The following is a 22500-nucleotide window of genomic DNA, read 5'->3' on the forward strand; positions in this document are numbered from 1 at the left end:
TCTTCCTTATGCCATCTCAGGGAGTTTTTCCTTGCCACAGTTGGCTCGCTTATCAGGGACAAACTTACTTATAAATATTCATAATAATTTTTTTCACCACATTATCTGTGTAAAGCTGCTTTGAGACAATGTTCATTGTTAAAAGCGCTATACAAATAAAAATGAATTGAATTAAATATGCATAATCAATTTATTACTGTAAAGCTGGTGGTCTAGTGGTTAGGATTCGGCACTCTCTCTCACCAGTTACCTCTCTCTCACCGCTGCGGCCCGGGTTCGATTCCCGGTAAGGGAACCGAACCCAGCCATTAGGGTTGCACAAGCCAGTGCACTCTTAGTGCCGGTCCCAAGTCCGGATAAATGGGGAGAGTTGCATTAGGAAGGGCATCCAGTGTAAAAACGTGCCAAATCGAACATGCGGATCACGAATACAGATGATCCGCTGTGGCGACCCCTAATGGGAGAGGCCGAAAAAAATTTGTTTTAATTTATTACTGTAAAGGGCACAATGTCCAACATTGAATTTGTGATAGTTTGCTTTTTTGTGTATTTCTTCGCTGCTTTTTATTTCTTTACTTAAACTATGCTCAAATACAAGACAGGTAAATTTATATTCATATTTATATCACCTTTAAAATGTACATTTCCAGACTTCGTCTCATACAGTAAAATCTGGCTCTTTTGTTTAAAAAAAAAAAGCAATATAAAGACATAAATGTATAGAAAAGGTCAGAAGTTGCATTGTGTGTGCCGAGAGAGGTGCCGAGAGAGGAGTTATGGTATTGTATGAGGAAGTCTGGTGTGCCAGAGAAGTATGTGAGGGTGGTTCAGGACATGTATGAGGACAGTGTGATAGCAGTTAAGTGTGCAGTTGGAACTACAGACTGTTTCAAGGTGGAGGTTTGACTGCATCGAGGATCGGCTCTGAGCCCTTTTCTGTTTGCAGTGGTGTTGGACAGGTTGACGGACGAGGTCAGACAGTAGTCTCAATTGACTATGATGTTTGTGGATGATATTGTAATTTGTGGTGAGAGTAGGGAGCAGGTTGAGAAGAGCCTGGAGAGGTGGAGGTATGCGCTGGAGAGAAGGGGAATGAAAGTCAATTGGAGTAAGACAGAGTACATGTGTGTGAATGAGAGGGAGGGCAGTGGAGTGGTGCGGTTGCAGGGAGAAGAGGTGGAGAAGGTGGAGGAGTTCAGGTACCTGGAGTCAACAGTGCAAAGTAATGGAGAGTGTGTTAGAGAAGTAAAGAAAAGAGCGCAGGCAGGGTGGAGTGGGTGGAGAAGAGTGATAGCAGGAGTGATTTGTGATAGAAAAGTATCTGCAAGTATGAAAGGGAAAGTTTATAGGACTGTAGTGAGACCTGCGATGTTGTATGGTTTAGAGACAGTGGCATTGAGTAAAAGACAGGAGGTGGAGCTGGAGGTAGCAGAGCTGAAGATGTTGAGATTTTCTTTGGGAGTGATGAGGATGGGCAGAATTAGAAACGAGTTTATTAGAGGGACTGCGCATGTAGGACGTTTCGGGGACAAGGTGAGGGAGGCGAGATTGAGATGGTTTGGACATGTGCAGAGAAGGGACATGGGGTGTATCGGTAGGAGAATGCTGAGGATGGAGCCACCAGGAAAGAGGAAAAGAGGAAGACCAAGGAGGAGGTTTATGGATGTGGTGAGGGAAGACATGCAGGTAGTTGGTTTGAAAAGGCAGATGTAGAGCACAGGGGGTATGGAGACGGATGATACGCTATGGCAACCCCTAATGGGAGAAGCCAGAAGAAGAAGAAGAACAAGAAGAAAGGCATATATTTACTGTTTGTAGTATTCTTTACAGAATATGAGAAATAAAGCATTCTGAAGAGATTAGAACTGTTTAATGTGAGAAATATTAATGAGCTACTGTAACTCCCTGTAACAAAAACGTGATAAAAAACACTCATAAATAACTGAGAAACTCTTTTATCACTAGAACTAGTTTACTATAATCAATTACTTATGGATGGATGGATTTCTTTGTTTCTTTTTTTCCTGCTCATGGAAACCGAAAACAATACAAACCACTAAAACGGGTCTATGGTGGTTTTCCTACAGCACATACATACATGTACCTGCATAAGCAAAGAACACAAGTCCCAAGGGAGGCTTGTGGATTTATTTATTACACACAGATAACATGGAGAAACAAATCTGCTGTGTTCCCAAACAAGCACATGAAAACAGAAGACATCAGAGCAGAAAGCAGATCAGTGATCCTGGGAAAAGAAAGAAAACAAGATATACAAGGAAAGGAATTGATTTGCTCTTTGCCTTCTCTGTTTCACAAAATCTCTGAACTTTTACCAAAGAACAGCAAAGAATGAAGCACAGACAGTGAATCTAAAGCAACTGTACAAGATACACAAACTGGTGTATTCATATTGCAAAGGTGAAGGACAGACTTTTAAGCACTGCTATAACCATAAACTTGATTTATATAAGGTGTGTGTGTGTGAACAACTGTGTAAACTTTGAAATACAAAAAAAATAGAGGTTTATGTTTTTGACATGAGCAACATTTTTTTTTTATCATCAAAGGATTTTTGGGGCCATTTTTAGATATAATGTGGAAAATTATTTGAAGAAATTGACCAAGAATGTAATTTTTGAGAATTTGAAACTCGGAGAAATCACAGTTTTGTATATTCCTCCTAAATTAGATTAATTGGATTTATTAAACAAAATCACAAAATCACAAAACTCCTTTTAGGATTCATTTATCCGCAACATCCTTTATCTGTAATAAATGGACTTTGGTGCAACCCAGATGAGCATAAGGTTCCCTCTTGAGCCTGGTTCCTCTCAAGGTTTCTTCCTTATGCCATCTCGGGTAGTTTTTTCCTCACCACAGTCGCCACCGGCTCGCTCATCAGGGACAAACTTACTTATAAAGAACATGTTTATTTTTTATCACCACATTATCTGTGTAAAGCTGCTTTGAGACACTGTTCATTATTAAAAGTGCTATACAAATAAAAATAAATTGTGAATTTATATGTTGGTGTTTCTGTGGACAAGGCACCAAAATAATACAATGTACAACATTCCTAATTACAAGGATTCTCGAATAAAATAGGATAAAGCATCTTGAACGAAATAACGATTTTAGTACTTTAAGAAAAGTTTTTGTTCTTAAGCAATAAAAGATTTGTGTCTTTGCACCGAAAGTAGAGGAAACATTTTGAACCATGACAGCCATGATAGCAGTGTGAAGGAGGCCATGGAACTGATTTGATTTCTTTACAGTTTTATATATGCTCTTAGAAAAGCTTTCTCCAGCACTGGCTATACGTTTTGGTCAGGCAGGATGACATTAATAAAGACATTGCCTTAAGGCTATCAAACTTGACACTTCCTATAAGCTACTATCACATGAATTTTTAAAGTAACCCAGTGAAATTTTAAATGAGCTCAAGTTGGCTTAAAAGCAAAAATCCTGTGATTAAGGCTGCACTAACACTACACTATTATTTCCATTGACTTCCAATGATACATATGTGAATGCTGAAGACTGGAAACGCAAGGTCAGTGCGAAGACGTTTAGCATTTCGTTATGATCAAGTTTGTTGACCTCTTAAAATAGTATATTTGCATAGCAACATCCTATTCATACACCACAACTTTTAAAGAATATAATATTTAAAATATAAATATAAAAGAATATTTAAAACCTGCCTGGTTTGTGGTGTCTTTGTATATGCGAACGGATTGGATATTTTAACATCGGTGAGTGATGCCAAATCCGGTTGCCTCCCCTATACATTGCAGGTCTCTAAAGAAATTCTCATTCAAGAATTTCTTGAAATTTTTTTCAAGAATTTCACATGCTGTAAGCCTAGTGTGTCTGCAGCCTTACTGTCCTTACTGCTGCTCCTCCATTACTAAAATTGTTTATAGAGTGAACATGTGTCCAAGATTATCCCATACTGCTGAGTGTGCACGCTGGCTCGCAGCGCTGCAGCACACTTCCATATTTTAGTGTTTACATAGCCATGTGACTTTTCTTTTGATTTATTTTATGTTTTTACCCCTGTCTTGTTATTTGTCATTTCCCTCACGTCTCGTTTGTTCACAGCTGTTTTTAATTTAACCTTTGATTAGTTTTGTTTACATGCCCCATGTCTCTATTTGTATTTCACAAATGAATACATTCAGTTCACTGTGTTTAATCAGGCATTTGTTTCAGGTTTATTCCTGAACCCTTTCCCAGTTGTTGTTTTTTTGTACTCAGTTTATGTTGTTTGCCAATTTCGTAACTCACACTTATATAACTTTTATGATTATGGATTACTGTTTGAAATGTTCTTAATGCCCCTGTGCTTGCTTCTGCCTGTGTTCACTTTTGAACAATTACTTTGCCTTTAACATGGATGCAGTAGGTAAAAGATCTGGCATCACAATGCCAGCCCTCAACCTAATTCACTTTCCACAATGGGTATTTTTTCTTAACTTTCGATAGATTTTCTTAACACTCGATAGATTTCTTGTTTGTACAACCATAGATCTACTTGCTACAATTCCAGTAGTATTTTGAGAGCATTGTGGATCCAAAATCTGATTAAAACCAAGTTTTTTTATACTTATGATTTTGGATTATGATTAGGAATTGTCTGCCTGTAACTTAAATAAAATGTTTTTATTGTGTCTGATTTACATGACAGTGTAAGAAAGAGCCCCAAAAGTACTCTAAGTGCATTTCCAATGTTTGGCCACTAGGTGAATGATAATCACGCTAAATGCGCATCAAGAAAGATGAGAAAATCAGTCACTCAAAATAGGTAATTAGTATTTCAACAAATATAAAAAATGTTTTAAACTCTAAATAAGGATTTGGAATGTGGAAATAATATTTGTAAAAGTCTGAGGTAAATGTACCACCTGCCCTTATGGATGAGTAAAGCTGTGCTGTAGGGTTCTCTCAGCGAAACAAGCAAGGGGCCTTTAATGAATTGCAGTACACACATGAATGTATAGCTAATATTCTAATTTCTCTTTCAGTAACTCTGACAGACTTCATCGTGTCTTTTCATCTGTCTCAGAATACTATGTGATATTGTTTAATCAGGTTTATTTTCTGAACATCCATCAAGACCAATTTGCACACAGAAACAACCTCAGCAAGATATCATTTTATCCACCATATTTATGTGTTGTCATTTATACAACTTTCTTTTAGTAAATCACTAAACATCCAGTGACTCCATTTCATTTGGCAATTTAACGTTTCTGTGTGGAATCCTACAGCAGGAAAGCCACCTTTTAGAAAAGGATGCAAGTCAGTTTCTTTATTGTACTGTATTAAAGGTTGCAAAATGAGGACATTAGAGTGAGCTGAGAGACCGCCAAGCAATAACTTACTCTTCAAGACTGCAAAAAGAAAGGAGAATGCAATGCTAACTCACTTGAGCTGATTAAAGTCCACTCGACAGTCCGCTCGGGAATAACTTAAAAAACAGAGATCAACAGGATGGCACAGTTTTGAAGTCGCTGTTAATTTTGATAAATTGTGTACAAATGTAAATAACGTGCTGTCTTTGGCTCAAATAACAAATAAAGCAAATTCCTAACTAAAAGAGCAATGCAGCTTATCTCTGCCTAGAATCTGAGAATAAAGAGGTGGGAACTGACATGATGCAGTCACCATACTAAAGTTGAACATTGACCCTTTCGGAGTTTAAGCAGTGGACATGTGTCTACTAATGTACCAGGGAGTTCACTTTCAGATCATTGGGAATGCTTTTGCTGGGTGATATTCAGTCTGTGAGGAGGATAATCCATGTGTTTAGCACCATATTCAGGCCCGACGTGCTGTTAAAGCCTGTCTTTGAATGACAGCAGTCACAGAGCTCAGATGGTGACCCACACAAAATGATGTTTGCTTTACAGAGCCGAATGGGTCTGAATGCACCAAGGTTGCCATGGTGGCGCCACTAACCCGACACTGGTACACGCTAATGGGGTCGTCTCCGAGTCGTCCTCCCGATGGGAATTTTGGGGCAGCAAGAAACTCTTCGATAAATGGGCCATTCATTGTGGGTTGGCTGTTTGTTTAGGATGATAAAGGGCCATCGGGATGGACACTAATACCCTCTTTGTTATTTTAGAGATTATACAGATAAAACTGAGAAAGAGTCCAAAAAACGCCATTGGATTTCTCTTCTTAGTATCTCTAAAACAACATTAAGTTCCTCTGTATTTATCCAAAGGAGCATTAGTAAGCACCTGCTCCCTGCTTAATCTTCTCTAAACAGAGAATAACTAAGAAGCTGAAACAAAACATGAGCACCAGAGATCACCAATGTGGCCAAAGGATTAAAAACTGGAATCTGATTAAAGTGTAATAAAGTTGGCCCTGTCAAGAATGAAGAAATTAAAAATAAAACAAAAACTTTAAACTATTTATTTATTTATTTATTTATATTAATTTTAAAATGTAATACATTTTTATTTATTTGAATAAGCACCTTACTTACATAAGTAATTTTCCTTCAATTTGTCGCCTGTCTGTACAAACTACAACATACTCTGTGAGGGAAGCAGAGCCACATTACAGTGTGCACATCATCAATAAATACATTTTATCAGCGATCATTTTGCAATTCTAACTGAATCCTTTAACCTTTCACAGATTCTTAACATTTACAAATAAAGAAAAACAGTAAGACTGCAAAACTTTTATCAGCTCATCACAGATGCTGTTTACTCATGTTAGTAAATGTAACAAAAGGCCCATCTGTAATGCGGCAAACAGCGGGAAAATAAGTATTTGACACATCAGCAAATATTGAATTCATACAAAGAAATCAGAACATTTAAGAATACAAGTTGAGTCATAATAAATAAAGTGAATAAAGGGAATAAGTATTGAACAGATGAAGATAACAAGGTGCAAAATGGTATAGAAAGCCAGGAGATCACCTGAAATCTGTCAGTATTGAGAGAGAAACCCTGCCCCCTATCAGTACTAATTGATATCAGCTGCTTTAGTCCTAATTGATGGCCTATAAAGGCTTTTCATTACCCAGGAGGCACACAGGAAAGACTTCATGATGGGTAAAAGCAAAGAACTCTCAGTTCTCAGTTCACCATAAACCGGCCAGTTCAGGAGAGTTCGCCAAGAGCCAAGAACCACTCGGGCAGAACTTCAGGAAGACCTTGCATCAGCAGGTACTGTTGTTTCAAAGAAAACTATAAGCAATGCACTGAACCGCCATGGCATCCATGCACGCTCACCACGCAAGACTCCATTGCTGAACAAAAAGCATGTTGAGGCTCGATTAAAGTTTGCGAAAGAGCATTTGGAGAAGCCTATGGATTATTGGGAGACTATAGTATGGTCAGATGAAAGCAAAATTGAACTTTTTGGCAGTCATTCTACACACTATGTTTGGAGAAGAAATGGCACTGCCCACCACCCCAAGAACACCACACCAACAGTTAAGTTTGCGGGTGGAAGCATCATGGTTTGGGGCAGCAAGGGGTACTGGCAGACTTCATATTATTGAAGGCAGGGTGAATGGAGAAATGTACCGGGACATTCTGGATAAAAATCTGCTGCCATCTACCAGAAAGCTGAAAATAAAAAGAGGGTGGACATTTCAGCAAGACAATGATTCCAAACACAAGGCCAAGGAAAGGCCAAGTGGTTTCAAAGAAAGAAAATCAATTTTCTTCAATCACCTGACCTAAATCCTATAGAAAATATATGGAGAGAACTGAAGATCAAAGTTCATAAAAGAGGCCCAAGGAACCTTCAAGATTTAAAGACCATTTGTGTGGAAGAATGGGCCAGAATCACTCCTGAGCAATGCAGACGACTGGTCTCTCCATACAAGAGGCATCTAGAAGCTGTAATCACCAACAAAGGCTTTTCTACAAAGTATTAAATAAAGTGTGTTCAATACTTATTCCCTGTGACATTTCACTTTATTTATTATGACTCAACTTGTAAACTTAAATGTTCTGATTTCTTTGTATGAATTCAAGATCTGGTTGATGGCTACATCTGGTGGAAATTTTGTGTCAATAGCCCACTTAGAAATCCCCTTACTGATAAAAATGCTGATGTGTCAAATACTTATTTTCCCCGCTGTATGTTTAAGCACTGCTTTAGAAGTCAAATAATTTTAAAAGAACATCGAATTAAAATACAGGTCCTTTAATGACATTGTGGATTATTTTGCTGTTGCATTACTTTGTGCTAAAGTATATTTAATCACTTCAGCAGATTTTTCCTTGTGAAATGGTTTAAGTGTAAGGCATTACCATGCCCTGGCATCTATACATTTTTTCCTGTACATCTTTAATATTCCTTCAAATCAGTGGTTCTCAAACATCTTTTAAAATTTTTGTATATTCATTTAAATTTGTGTCAACCAATCACAACTCATAGCCACTAAGTACACAAGCTGTTATATCATCACAACAACATAACATTACATTACATGCACATATTCACCCTTTTTTTACTTGTTAAGTTATTGTGTGGGTGGAGGTGTTTTTATCTATTTTTTTGCTTTTTTTTGGACAAAAGTATTGTGACACCTGACTTTTACAGCCATATGTTATTTCCCTACCAGTTATCACAAAGTTGGAGGCACACAGTTGTAAAGGATGTGTTTGGATGCAATTACATTAAATGTTTCCTTTATGTAAACTGTTACATAAAGGGAACATTTAATGCAACGCATCTAAACAATCGCATCCAATACCTGTTCCAGCATGACAGTGTCCCCATGCACAAAGCCAGCTCCATGAAGATATGGTTTACATGGGATGGATCGGAAGGTCTTGGGCTGCTATAGAGCTCTGACCTCAACCCTATTGTTCATGTTTTGGAAGAGTTGGTTCGCTTACTGCACGCCTCCTTACCTACATCGGTACCTGACTTTACTAACACCTTTGCAGCACAAATCTCCACAAGCACACACCAAAATCTTGTGGAACACCTTCCCTGAAGAGTGGAGCTTATTATACCACCTAAGCAGTACTAAATATTTAGGATAAAAAGCACATATGAATCTTGCAGTCAGGTGTCCACAAACTTTTGTCCATATATTGTAACTTTAATTGCTGCAGAAAAAGAAATAGCGAGTATCAGAATCTAGATCTTTTATATTTTAGAGAATGCAGATGAGTGTGACTGTTTGCAGCTTCAAGAAAGGAGGAACTTTACATCATGTGACACATTACTATTTTTAGTAGAGGCCACATCAGAAAATTTCCCTCTAAAATATTTTTGATTCAACATGTTGTCCTAATTAATACATTATTCCCTTTTTTGGCATCAGCATTTTCCTTGCCTGCTTTTTTTTAAGAAATTCTGTAACCCAACTTTTTTTTTAAACCTAAAAGTGTTTTTAAATCGGTCACTTCCCACGCATTACATGGAAAATGTGCCCAGAATGTGTGAAAGCACCTTCAGTGTTTTTTTTTTTTTTGTGGGACATTATTCAAATCCACAACCCACTAGTAATTGACAAAAAAAAAAGTTTGAAATCTGCTGCTTTACAGTACATCGTTAAAGAGAAATCTCAGACATTTGAGGCAGACCACAGAAACAGTGCCTGAACCCTAAAACCTAAAAGTATATCTTCAAATAGCATGAAGTAAATTATCAGATCTGGTACTTTATATATAAGATACAGAAAATAAAAGGAGATTGGATACATGGATATAGAGTAGTCAATGTGCATCTTTTATATCAGTACAGATTTACTGTTCTGAAAATAACTCAATATACAGCCATTATTGTCCAAATAACTGGCAACACAAGTGAATACACCCTAGGTGAACATGTTACAACCGTGTCCAAAGTGTCAATATTATGTGTGAACACAATTGATATCTAACACTGCCTTAATCCTCCTGGCCATGGAATTCAGAGCTGCACAGGTTGTTGCTGGGATCCTCTTCCACTCCTCCACAATGACATCATGGAGCTGCTGGATGTTAGACACATGCCGCTTTTCCACCTTTCGCTTGAGGATTTCCCACAGGTGCTCAATAGGGTTCAGGCCTGGAGACATACTTGGCCACTTCATCTCCTTCACCTTCAGCTTCCTCAGCAGGCAGTTGTCATCTTGGCGGTGTGTTTTGGGTCGTATTAATATGGAAAACTGCGTTTGGCCCAGTTTCCAAAGGGACAGCATCATGTTCTGTTTCAGAAATGTCACAGTACATGTTGGAATGCATGTTATTCTCAATGAACCGCAGCTCCCCAGTATCAGCAGCACTCATGCAGCCCCAGACCATAATGTTGCCACCACCATGCTTGACTGCAGGCAAGACACAATTTTCTTGTTGCAGTGTGCGGCATCTGAGCACTAACAAGCGGATCTTTCGCTTCTGCAACCTCTAAAGCAATGCTGGCAGCACTCTGTTTTTTTTAAGCCGGCTTCTGTACCTGACACAAAGCAACTTCTTTGATCGACCCTTGCGAGGCCTGTTCTGAGTGCAACCCATTTTGGAAAACGTTTCTGGGTGTTACTGATCTTCTTATAGCCTCGGCCATCTTTGTGGAGAGCAACAATTCTAATTCTCATATCCTCAGAAATTTTGCTATGAGGTGCCAAGTTAAACATCCAGTGGTCAGAGAATTGTGTGAGATAAGAAAATTGTACTCAAGCACCAAATCTTAATTGCTCTAAAACAAAATACACAAATTTGTATGGTCCTATCAAGGTGTTTTGACAATAATGGATGTATGTTGTTATACATACTCTAAAATATATTTCAGTTTTATTTCTATAGTATTGTCCCTTGAGAAGATTTACTTTTGTGAGATACTGTAAAGATGTCATGGCCCTTGAAGCTGAAGCTAAATTCTGAGCTTAATTACTTTGTAATTAACAATACCTCAGCAAATGTAATCAAATATCCTAATGATATTTTTTTGCAGTATTGCAACCCTTAGCTGAAGAGATTGATTAATTAATTAAACAGGACACTATATCCTCAGTCTGTGATGTTAGTGACATTGTGTACTAAAAATTCTTACAGCTCCAAGAACTAAATGACTCACTTGGCATGTCTGTGGCTCAGACGCAAATCTCTGCTTTATCTGATTCAACTTTAATGACGCAAAACAGCCAAATTATCAAGCTTCTTTGCAAGATTATTTTTAAGGTACCCTAATAAAAAGCACTGAGATTTATTTTTCAACCACACCATGTGGCACGGATTGGTACATTATAGATATTATTGTGTACGATTCCCTAGAAATTAGACTATAATAATATAATGATAATTAGATTAAAATAAAATATGAATACAATTTAGCAATGTCTTCCTGACTAAGCTAAATATTTAGCATGAGGTAAAACAAGTTTATGTTAATAAGGGGGAGCAGATGAAATGAGGGTGCCAATACTTTGCCATTTGTAGTTTTTATTTTCTGTGTATTGCAGTTGTGCCAACATCACTAACAAGAGAATCAAACCAGACAGAGGAGAAAAACAAGAATTTTACCACAAAAATAATTATTTTGACCAACCAGAGACCACAACCCCACCCCATAGTTTTAGTAGTTCACCAAACCAAACTTTGAAAATGTAGAAGTCAGTTTTCACCTCAAGTAGCATTATACAGACATAACCGCTAAAAGAATGCATCTTCCACATGGTCTGTGTTCGTACTCCTTCAGCAAAACGAAAGTCATTTTTCAGCTTAGAACATTACTTTTTCTTTTGTGGTAGGTACTCTTTCACCTCAAACAGCATTATAAAAACCCTTCACCCCCCACTCACTCTACAACCACTCTCGGCCATTCCTTCTCTTACTGACAGTCAGCGTTGACCACGCCCTCGCTGTCACAAATAGTTATTCGAAATAGTGTCTCCTGTATCACCAACTGCAGGCAAAAATTGTAAATTCAGTGGCTAGACTGTAAATGTTTGCTCCTCTGATAATGCTAAAATAGTACAAAAAAACTTTGGAAAATAAGTTCTAGACAGAAAGATGATTCTGTGATACAACCAATTGGTGGCCATTATTATTATTATTAGCTCAACCCACACATCTCTGGTTGGGGCATGTATTATTCTGGGAAGAAAGGTGACCAGTTATGACTCAGCTCACTTTCAATTATTTGTTTACCACGCCACATTTTCTGGTGGAAAAGTCAAGTTTTTTTCACACTAAGTTCTCAAAAACAACAACTATGTCACTAACTGTTACTAGCTCTGTGTAATAAATGAAGTCTCTGAGACAAAAACTGTACAAACTACCAAAAATATCTGGCACTAAACAATCACTTTAATTCTATCGGCAACAGCCTGACTCCTTAGTTTACTGTACAGTGTAACTACAGTCTACATTGACAAATACAGGCAAAAATGTGAACTGCAACATTAATTTTGCAGTAACAAACAGCATTTTTGGTCCTGGTTTTATTTATTTATTTACCTACTTACTTATTTATTTATTTTACCTGAGGGAGCCAAATCAGCACCAAGCAAGCAATGAGAGCAGGGAAAAAAATTCCTTCATGGAAATGTGAAGTGAATATCACTGACCAATCAGACTACTTATTGTGGAGCAAGGTTTTACGATCCAATAGAATACGAGATTCATGATCCAAACAGGAAAGAGTTTCTTACTGACTGGGATAAATGTGTGGTGGCCTGGGAAAACCCTTTACATAGTGAACATAGACAATCATTTAAACTATCAGTTGAATATCATCAATTTCATTGATATACAGTGAATTTTGAAATCTACTGACTTTCTCAATAGCATCTCAATTAAGAGTAAAATCTTTGTGAAAAATTGTATTTAAATACTTTAAAGACTGACTGCAGTGCAGAAGCATTTTTTGGCAGCTGGTAGGATTACAATCTCATTATTATGATACGTGTTTCACTTCAGCACTTGATCAAAGCAAGACTTTCACTCTGTGAAAAAAATCACAGTCAGCTGGCAACGGTTTAAACGTCTTTTACTCAGACCAACTGTTTTAATCGCTGTTTGCTAAACTGGATCATTACACAATATAATCATTACAGGCAGTTTGCCAAATAAGGAGGGAAAGTAGCCTATAGAAAAATATTGCCCTCTGTCTTTTTGGTAAAATATATTTTTGATATATTAAAGTAAAAAAATTTGGTCAAAACCTGATTTGTTATTTTTGGCTGGCTTCCAAAATCACAAATAACCCGTACATTAACTTAACCTGTTTTTTTTTATTATTTTTTTATTATTATTTATTTTTTATTTGTTTTTGAGAGCGAAAAAAGAGAAGCTGGTAAGGGAGCAACCTTTTTTCATTAAACATTATACTATACTATACTATACTATACTATACTATGATTTTTTTTTTATCATTTCCAAATTGCTGTGGTACAAAGAAGAACAAAACACTTCAAACAAATCTGAATATACCAGTAGCACAAATTTTGGTCAAAAATAATTTTTGTCCTATTTGGCATCCCAAAATAATCCAAAGTCTTTTCAATTTTTTGTCTAAAGAGTTTTCCCAGACCCCCATACAATTTTCTTTGTCAAAAACTTTTGGTATTATAAATGCTGGTTAAAAATCCCTGGAACCTGTCTTGGCACTTTGTTTGCAAACCCTCAAAAAATCATAAACATCATGTAGAAATCTTCACTCGAACAATGTTTGGAATGTAGTTCAATTTTCAGAAAGGTGAACAATGATATAGAGGTGATAAAATATCTGCTAATGCTCGCTAAACTTTTTATGACATGTCTCCTTGTTAAGGAAACATTCATATTTGCTTTAATGTGAATGCACTGTATAAAATATAAATAATATTTGTATTAAGGCTAAAAAGTATGAACACATCCTTAGGATGTCCATTTCTTCAATACGCCCTGCTTGGCAAGTGTTAGTGTGTGTGTAGTGTAGCTCTATTTATTCTCTGGTATAGTGATGGGGAGGATCTTCGCTTGGCAGTTGATGGACAGGTCATGAACTTCCTGTCTGCTCTGACAGGCCAGGCTGGATGGATTTATTTATGTATTTATTCCTGATGAAATTATCACACAGTGACGTTGACGAACGGCATGAGCCATATCGAAATCATATTACTGACACCCTGCCGTCTCACCATTTATATTCCTACCGTGATAAATCTGTGCTCGACTTCCGCATCTATATACCTACAATACACACATATTATTATTCATCCCCCACTATACTCATTGTCAGACAATATGATTACAGATGTTCACCACACAGATGTGTATACATACATACATACATACATACATACATACAAACAGTGTTCGTGTCTGATATACAGTAGCTCATTTTCTCTTCATAACACATGGTAAATGGAATAAAAAATTGATCCTGAAATTATTAGTAGAAGTGCAATGCATCTCTAACAGTCTTTCGAACTACATGTTAAAAAATAAAAATACAAAAAAATACATATAAACTCTACAAAATGTTGAAAAGAAATGGCAGAATTGATATTTATCTGTGAAGTTTGAATGAGGCACACGCACAAAAAAAGAAAAAAAAAGAGAAAAAAAAAGAAATACGTTTCATTATGAAAAACAAAGCACAACGACAACAACTGTGTTGTTATCTTGAGGTAGAACATTGACTTGAACGTTTTGAAGTGCTATATGTTGGACATTTTTCCTCGTTTTCCCTTAAACGAGAGGAGTTGAACGGTGGATCGCGGTGTTTGAGGTAGGGCAGCACCCGTTCTCCTTGTTGTCTTCTTGTTTTCTGACTGAATGTTAGAAACAAAAACTGACACCGAAATGCAAAAACAAACAAACAAACAAACAAAAAAAAATGCTTCCTACAACACATTCATTCCGGTTGAGGTAGGTTTCTGTTGTAAACCCCAGGATTTGGGGAGAGCCGCAATGATTTAAAACCCGAAGGCTGTTTTAAAGAAAAATAGATTGATATTGTGGAAGAAAAAACATCCTGAGATAATAGAAGCTGTTTAAAATCCCTGGAGAGAAAGGCTGAAGTCTTCGCTGGATTGGGTTGTGAAATCATTGGCAGGCTGAGAGCAGGCAGCAGGACCTTTCACAAAAAAAAAAGAAAAGAAAAGAAAAAAAAGGAAAAAAGAAGTGTCTCTATGTGCTGCTGGAAAATACTTTATTCCCCTTCCAATGATGAAATCAGTCCGTGGCAGAATTACACCTTTTTGTTTAAACAAAAACTCTCCCAGTAATAGAGTCCAGCAAATTCCCTGTAAATATGTGTACTTAACTAAAAACTCTATGCAAAATTAAAAACAAAAATGAAAATAGAATTTCTTTTCATTTGACCTGAGAGGGCGCAGAATACACTGAGTGGATTTTTTTACGACTGCTGCTCACGTTTTATCCTTCATTTGCTGGGACTTCAGTGCAAAAAGGTACCTGGTGTTCCTCCATCAGGCTAAAATCATCCAGAGGAAGCGTGGACCTCTGAGTTTCGTTTAGGGAACAGGAAGATAGCAAGTTTTCCATCTAACAAAAACAAAACATTTATAAATTAATATATTGCTGATGTTTAGCTTCAACAAATGAACTTAAACTGTACTAAACTTTTTTTTTACATTAAATCTTAGTATAAGAAAATATGTCGAATGTAGGCAGACTGTCATTATACTACACCTGTGAAATCTTAATTCTAAATAGTCAGAATGTGTTGAGTTATTTTCTATGACAGCAGCTGCAAAGGAAATCACACATTCATATCAATGTGTTTGATCTACAGTAATAGATCTATAAAAAACAGGGACAAAATACTACATAGACCATATATGGATTGCATAAATATATTGGTAATGAACAGAATGCCTATAGAGTGGATGCTCAAGCGCGAGATGCTTCCTCTTTTAAAGTTGTTGTTTTTTTTTTAAGTGGGTGGTCTCATTTGTTTTGTAACACTATATTCTACCAGCCATATTAGTTTTTTACCACCAAAGTGGCGTTTTTTATGCAAAAGTTATTCCGAAACATATACAAACAATACAGCAACTGAAGTACTGTGACATAAACAAAATCATAACCATCTAAATTACAACACTATTGTTTAGTTGGAGCAAAAATGCTTTACGGCATGTTGTTCAGTGGAGCCTCATCTTTTCTAATAAACCAGGATTAGCAGCAGTGGATGAGTTTGTGACTCATTATTACACTAATTGTGCAAGTAGTGGGTTTTTTTATGCACGTTGTTGTTGTGTACTGTTTACATAAATTTAGCAAATACATTCTTATACATGTTATAAGGTCCCCTGGTGGTCTAGTGGTTAAGACGCAGCGCTCCCACCGCTGCGACCCGGGTTCGATTCCCAGTCAGGGAACCATCCTCCACTCTCAGTGCCGGTCCCAAGCCCGGATAAATTGGGGAGGGTTGCGTTAGGAAGGGCATCCAGTGTAAAAACATGTGCTAAATCAAACGTGCGGAGGATCCGCTGTGGGGACCCCTAACGGGAGAAGCTGAAATAAATTGTTGTTGTTGTATTCTTATACGTTATACATTTTCCATTGAAAAACATTGATCTAAAATCGCTGCTTTAACCTTATACCTTTAGAATGATGTATAGTTAGTCATGCTTACGAGGGGAGTGGTAGCTCAGTGGTTAAGGCGCTGGGTTACTAGTCGAGGTTAAAGCCCATAACCCTCTGTGCTCCAGGGGCGCCATATCAGAACGAATTTTACTGTGCTGTATTGTTTATGTGACAAATAAAAGCTATTCGATCTACTCTTCTTCTTTTTTAGTTAATCTATTGTTAAACATGAACACCTCCAAACAATGGGATATCGGTTGCGTGACGCTGAAGGCTAAGGGGTTAATTTCCTGTTTTCCTATATAAAGAATTATTTACTTATTTATTTTTATTAATAGATTTATCTATGCATATTTAATGTTATATAGATGTCTTGTCTTGATGTGACGCCTCAAGATGATTTAAAAAAAAAAACATTAAGTTTAGTGATCTGTGAGTTTAAAAGCATTCATTTCAAATAATGTAATAAAACATTTAAAAATTAGTTTGGTTGATTTTCAGACATTTAGGGAAATTAAAGACTGTGCCTTAATGAAAAACGCTAACACTGGTATCTCTTGCAATTCCTGCGAGTGCTGCAAAGATATACCCTTGTAGTGGCTATAAAACAAAGAGTGCCTGTCTCTCACCATCTGTGCGGCATCAGTTGGACTGGAGACGAGTCTTTCCCTCTCACTTGAGATGCCGATGCACTTCACACCGTTACTGTCCATGCTGGACGAGTGCAGGCCGTTGAGGGCCAGAGCTCCATGTGAAGACGTGGAAGACTCCAAATCTAAAGCTGCTGCATTTGTGTCACGTCCCACCTGAGGAGCAGCCTGAGCAGATTTACACACCAATAACCTACAAAGAGAAAGAAAAAAAGAGAGAGAGAGAGAGAGAGAGAGAGAGAGAGAGAGAGAGAGAGAAAGGGAGAGAGGGAAAGAAAGCTTACAATACACATACTCAGAGGTGGCAAAAGTACACACATCCTTCACTTAAGTAGAAGTACAGATACTCATGTTTTAAAATACTCGGGTAAAAGTTAAAGTACTGATTAAACTTTTTTACTTAAGTGAAAGTAAAGAAGTCTTGGCTCTGACATGTACTTAAGTAAAAAGTAGTTATTACTTCTACCTGTTTTAGCTGTTAACTGGACCTCACATCGATAGATAGGTTAATGTCAGTATCCCCACAAGGATGAGTTTGAGAGTTTGATTCCTGGTTGCTGTGTTGGTAAATAAAACTTCTGGACCTTGTCCCCTCTGAAAACATTTCAATTCTGTCCTTTCTGTATTGAATTAATTTCTTGATTTCCTGGTCTTTAATGAAAGATAACTGCACCAAAAAAAAGCACTTCTGTGGTAGCTCAGTGGGTTAAGGCTTGTGCCTGAACATGGTCCTTAATATAGTCCACGCTGGTGATAAGGTTTCAAAGCCAGTCCTACATGCCTTCTTTCTTACTGCGCTGGCATGAAACAAAGTATGAACCCTCCAAAAAGCACACTTTTCAGCAGCGGTCGCTCAGTGGTTTAAGGCTTGTGCCTCATCTAAACATGCTTCCCAGTCTGATCTCTTCCATGGTTCAGTGGGTTAAGACTGGTGCCTCGCTGATGGTGGGGATCAGGGTTTGAATTCTGCTTTATGTCTGCTAGTTGCGATGTAGGTTGTGTTCCTGCTTCCTAAATCTTTCTTTAGATTTATATTCTTGTGTTGATAGTTTAAAGGTAGATAGACCTGCTCTAAACAACCTTCCTGGTCTGTCTTCCCTGATGGTTCAGTGGGTTAAATCAGGTTTCTTGCTTTTGGTGGGGTTCAGGGTTCGACTCCTGCTTTCTGCCTGCCAGTCACGATCAGGATTCACTTCCTACATCTTTCTTTAGCGATATATTTTTCTTTTTAATGGGTTGAAAAGAAAGATAGACCTGCTCTAAATAAGCTTCCTAGCCTGTCATTACCGATGGTTCAATGGGTTAAGGTTGGTATCTCACTGGTGGTGGGGCTCATGGTTCAAATCCTGCTTTCTTCCTGTTATTTACAATGTGGGTTTAACTTGTGCTACTTACATCTGTATACGCTTCCTACATCTTTCTTTACTGTTAAATTCTTGTGTTGGTGGTTTGAAAAGAATGATAGACCTGCTCTAATCAAGCTTCCCATCATGTTTTTTTCTGATGGCTTAGTGGGTTAAGGCTGGTACTTTGCTAATGTTGGTGGTCAGGGTTCATACCTGGCTTTCTGTCTGCTAGTCATGAGGTAGGTTAAATCCCTGATCCCTACATCGTCATATTCTTGTGTTGATGGGTTAAAAAGAAAGATAGACCTGCTCTAAACAAGCTTACCAGCTTGTCCTTCCTGATAGTTCAGTGGGTTAATGCTGGTACCTTGCGAATGTTGTGAATCAGGGTTCGAATCCTGCTTTGTCCCTGCTAGTCTCGATATGGGTTTGCTTCCTATGTCTGTTATTAGCATTATATTCTTGTGTTGATGGTTTAAAAGAAAAGATAGACCTGTTCTAAACAATCATCGCAGCCAGTCCTTCCTGATGGTTCAGTGGGTTAAGACTGGTATTTTGCTGTTGGTGGGGTTCAACAAATGAACTTAAACTGTACTAAATTTTTTTTTTTACATTAAATCTTAGTATAAGAAAATATGTCGAATGTAGGGAGACTGTCATTATACTACACCTGTAAAATCTTAATTCTAAATAGTCAGAATGTGTTGAGTTATTTTCTATGACAGCAGCTGCAAAGGAAATCACACATTCATATCAATGTGTTTGATCTACAGTAATAGATCTATAAAAAACAGGGACAAAATGCTACATAGACCATATATGGATTGCATAAATATATTGGTAATGAACAGAATGCCTATAGAGTGGATGCTCAAGCGCGAGATGCTTCCTCTTTTAAAGTTGTTTTTTTTTTTTAAGTGGGTGGTCTCATTTGTTTTGTAACACTATATTCTACCAGCCATATTAGTTTTTTTACCACCAAAGTGGCGTTTTTTATGCAAAAGTTATTCCGAAACATATACAAACAATACAGCAACTGAAGTACTGTGACATAAACAAAATCATAACCATCTAAATTACAACACTATTGTTTAGTTGGAGCAAAAATGCTTTACGGCATGTTGTTCAGTGGCGCCTCATCTTTTCTAATAAACCAGGATTAGCAGCAGTGGATGAGTTTGGGACTCATTATTACACTAATTGTGCAAGTAGTGCGTTTTATTATGCATGTTGTTGTTGTGTACTGTTTACATAAATTTAGCAAATACATTCGTTATACATTTTCCATTGAAAAACATTGATCTAAAATCGCTGCTTGAGCCTTATACCTTTAGAATGATGTATAGTTAGTCATGCTTACGAGGGGAGTGGTAGCTCAGTGGTTAAGGTGCTGGGTTACTAGTCGAGGTTAAAGCCCATAACCCTCTGTGCTCCAGGGGCGCCATATCAGAACGAATTTTACTGTGCTGTATTGTTTATGTGACAAATAAAAGCTATTTGAGCTACTCTTCTTCTTTTTTAGTTAATATATTGTTAAACATGAACACCTCCAAACAATGGGATATCGGTCGTGCGACGCTGAAGGCTAAGGGGTTAATTTCTTGTTTTCCTATATAAAGAATTATTTACTTATTTATTTTTATTAATAGATTTATACATGCCTTCTTTCTTACTGCGCTGGCATGAAACAAAGTATGAACCCTCCAAAAAGCACACTTTTCAGCAGCGGTCGCTCAGTGGTTTAAGGCTTGTGCCTCATCTAAACATGCTTCCCAGTCTAATCTCTTCCATGGTTCAGTGGGTTAAGACTGGTACCTTGCTGATGGTGGGGATCAGGGTTTGAATTCTGCTTTCTGCCTGCTAGTTGCGATGTAGGTTATGTTCCTGCTTCCTAAATCTTTCTTTAGATTTATATTCTTGTGTTGATGGTTTAAAGGTAGATAGACCTGCTCTAAACAACCTTCCTGGACTATCTTCCCTGATGGTTCAGTGGGTTAAATCAGGTTTCTTGCTTTTGGTGGGGTTCAGGGTTCGACTCCTGCTTTCTGCCTGCCAGTCACGATCAGGATTCACTTCCTACATCTTTCTTTAGCGATATATTTTTCTTTTTAATGGGTTGAAAAGAAAGATAGACCTGCTCTAAATAAGCTTCCTAGCCTGTCATTACCGATGGTTCAATGGATTAAGGTTGGTATCTCACTGGTGGTGGGGCTCATGGTTCAAATCCTGCTTTCTTCCTGTTATTTACAATGTGGGTTTAACTTGTGCTACTTACATCTGTATACGCTTCCTACATCTTTCTTTACCGTTAAATTCTTGTGTTGGTGGTTTGAAAAGAATGATAGACCTGCTCTAATCAAGCTTCTCATCATGTTTTTTTCTGATGGCTTAGTGGGATAAGGCTGGTACTTTGCTAATGTTGGTGGTCAGGGTTCATACCTGGCTTTCTGTCTGCTAGTCATGAGGTAGGTTAAATCCCTGATCCCTACATCGTCATATTCTTGTGTTGATGGGTTAAAAAGAAAGATAGACCTGCTCTAAACAAGCTTCCCAGCTTGTCCTTCCTGATAGTTCAGTGGGTTAGTGCTGGTACCTTGCTAATGTTGTGAATCAGGGTTCGAATCCTGCTTTGTCCCTGCTAGTCTCGATATGGGTTTGCTTCCTATGTCTGTTATTAGCATTATATTCTTGTGTTGATGGTTTAAAAGAAAAGATAGACCTGCTCTAAACAATCATTGCAGCCAGTCCTTCCTGATGGTTCAGTGGGTTAAGACTGGTGTTTCGCTGTTGGTGGGGTTCAGGGTTCGAATCCTGCTTTCTGTCTGGTCTGAATTTCTTGCTTTGAAGCCTAAAACAAACGATAAACCCCCCAAAAAAAGAAAGCGTGTTGTGGGACTTGATGGCTTTGTGGTAAAAGCCTTGCCGCTGAGTTCAGAGATTGCTGGTTCGAATCTGGCTTGTCCCCACACTGGGTAAGCTGTGTGGAAAGCAGTGTCTGGTGAGCAATGAGGTAGTTGACTGTAAACAAATGCTGTGAATACTGGCTGTTTCACAGCTTTTTAAAAAGGGAGGGTGATAGTGTTTTGGCAGAATTTTTCCCTATATATGCAAAACTAAGTTGATACTTTTTTGAATGTTTTTGCTTCATAACCCCCTGTTTTCAGCTACTCAGACACCGGGGGGCAGATGCCCGGATATTGCCCCCCTGCTTCAGGATACGCCCTCCGAAACCACATCCAACCTTCCACGCAGCCATTTCTGACAACTTCCTTACTACGGCCACCAGAACCTTCCACACTCTTAACTTTGAACCCTGGCCGGGGTTTGAACCGGCAACCTCTCAACCCAGAGGTAAAGCTCTTCCAATTGAGCCACAGGATTTCCTGCAAGAACCTGATTTTTAGGACCTTTTTTGGTTCTTTTTAAAAACTTTTTAAACAATTTAAAGGAAAGCTAAGGGGTAGGAATCGAACCAGGTGAGTCAGATAGCAGTGACTACTTCATTAACCATTACACCAACACAGGAGAAGCAAACAAGACTTTGCTTATTGGACTCTTGGCTTTTCTATAGTTAGGAGACCAGCGTTTTCTCTTAGATCATGATGGTAGAGGGTCAAAACTTCTCCCTTCTGTACATTATCTCAGTAACTCGAAGTCTATGAGAAGTGACTCAGGTACAAGAACCACATCTCCAACACCTGCACCACTGATATACCATGATTTGCCAGCAACCAATTTTAATGATCTTTTATTGTTCTGTTTTTAAAAACTTCTTATAATGTTCAATATAAAAGTAGAGGTAAGAATTGAACCAGGGAAGTCTTTCATCATAGATCACTAATGGCATTACTTCAAAACTCAAAACTTTGTTAGACATGTAAATAAGCAGGAAAGACAGAGACAAAGACAAAGAGACACAGACACAGCTTTAGAAAGAGTGAGAAACAAATAGAGAGACAGCAAGAGAGAGACATATACAGTGAG

General features: G+C 37.8%; 1 protein-coding gene across 1 annotated transcript in view; it reads right to left on the reverse strand.

The window, feature by feature from the left end:
• Positions 1-11411: 11411 nt before the first annotated feature.
• Positions 11412-22500, reverse strand: part of igdcc3 (immunoglobulin superfamily, DCC subclass, member 3) — a 71525-nt gene continuing 60436 nt past the window's right edge. The window contains 2 exon segments of the mRNA XM_046839962.1: positions 11412-15473; positions 17150-17363. Of these exon segments, the coding sequence (XP_046695918.1) occupies positions 15345-15473; positions 17150-17363 (343 nt within the window). The 3' untranslated portion in view covers positions 11412-15344.

The sequence above is a fragment of the Silurus meridionalis genome, chromosome 26 (genome assembly GCF_014805685.1).
Source record: "Silurus meridionalis isolate SWU-2019-XX chromosome 26, ASM1480568v1, whole genome shotgun sequence".
In the NCBI taxonomy this organism is placed as follows: Eukaryota; Metazoa; Chordata; class Actinopteri; order Siluriformes; family Siluridae; genus Silurus; species Silurus meridionalis.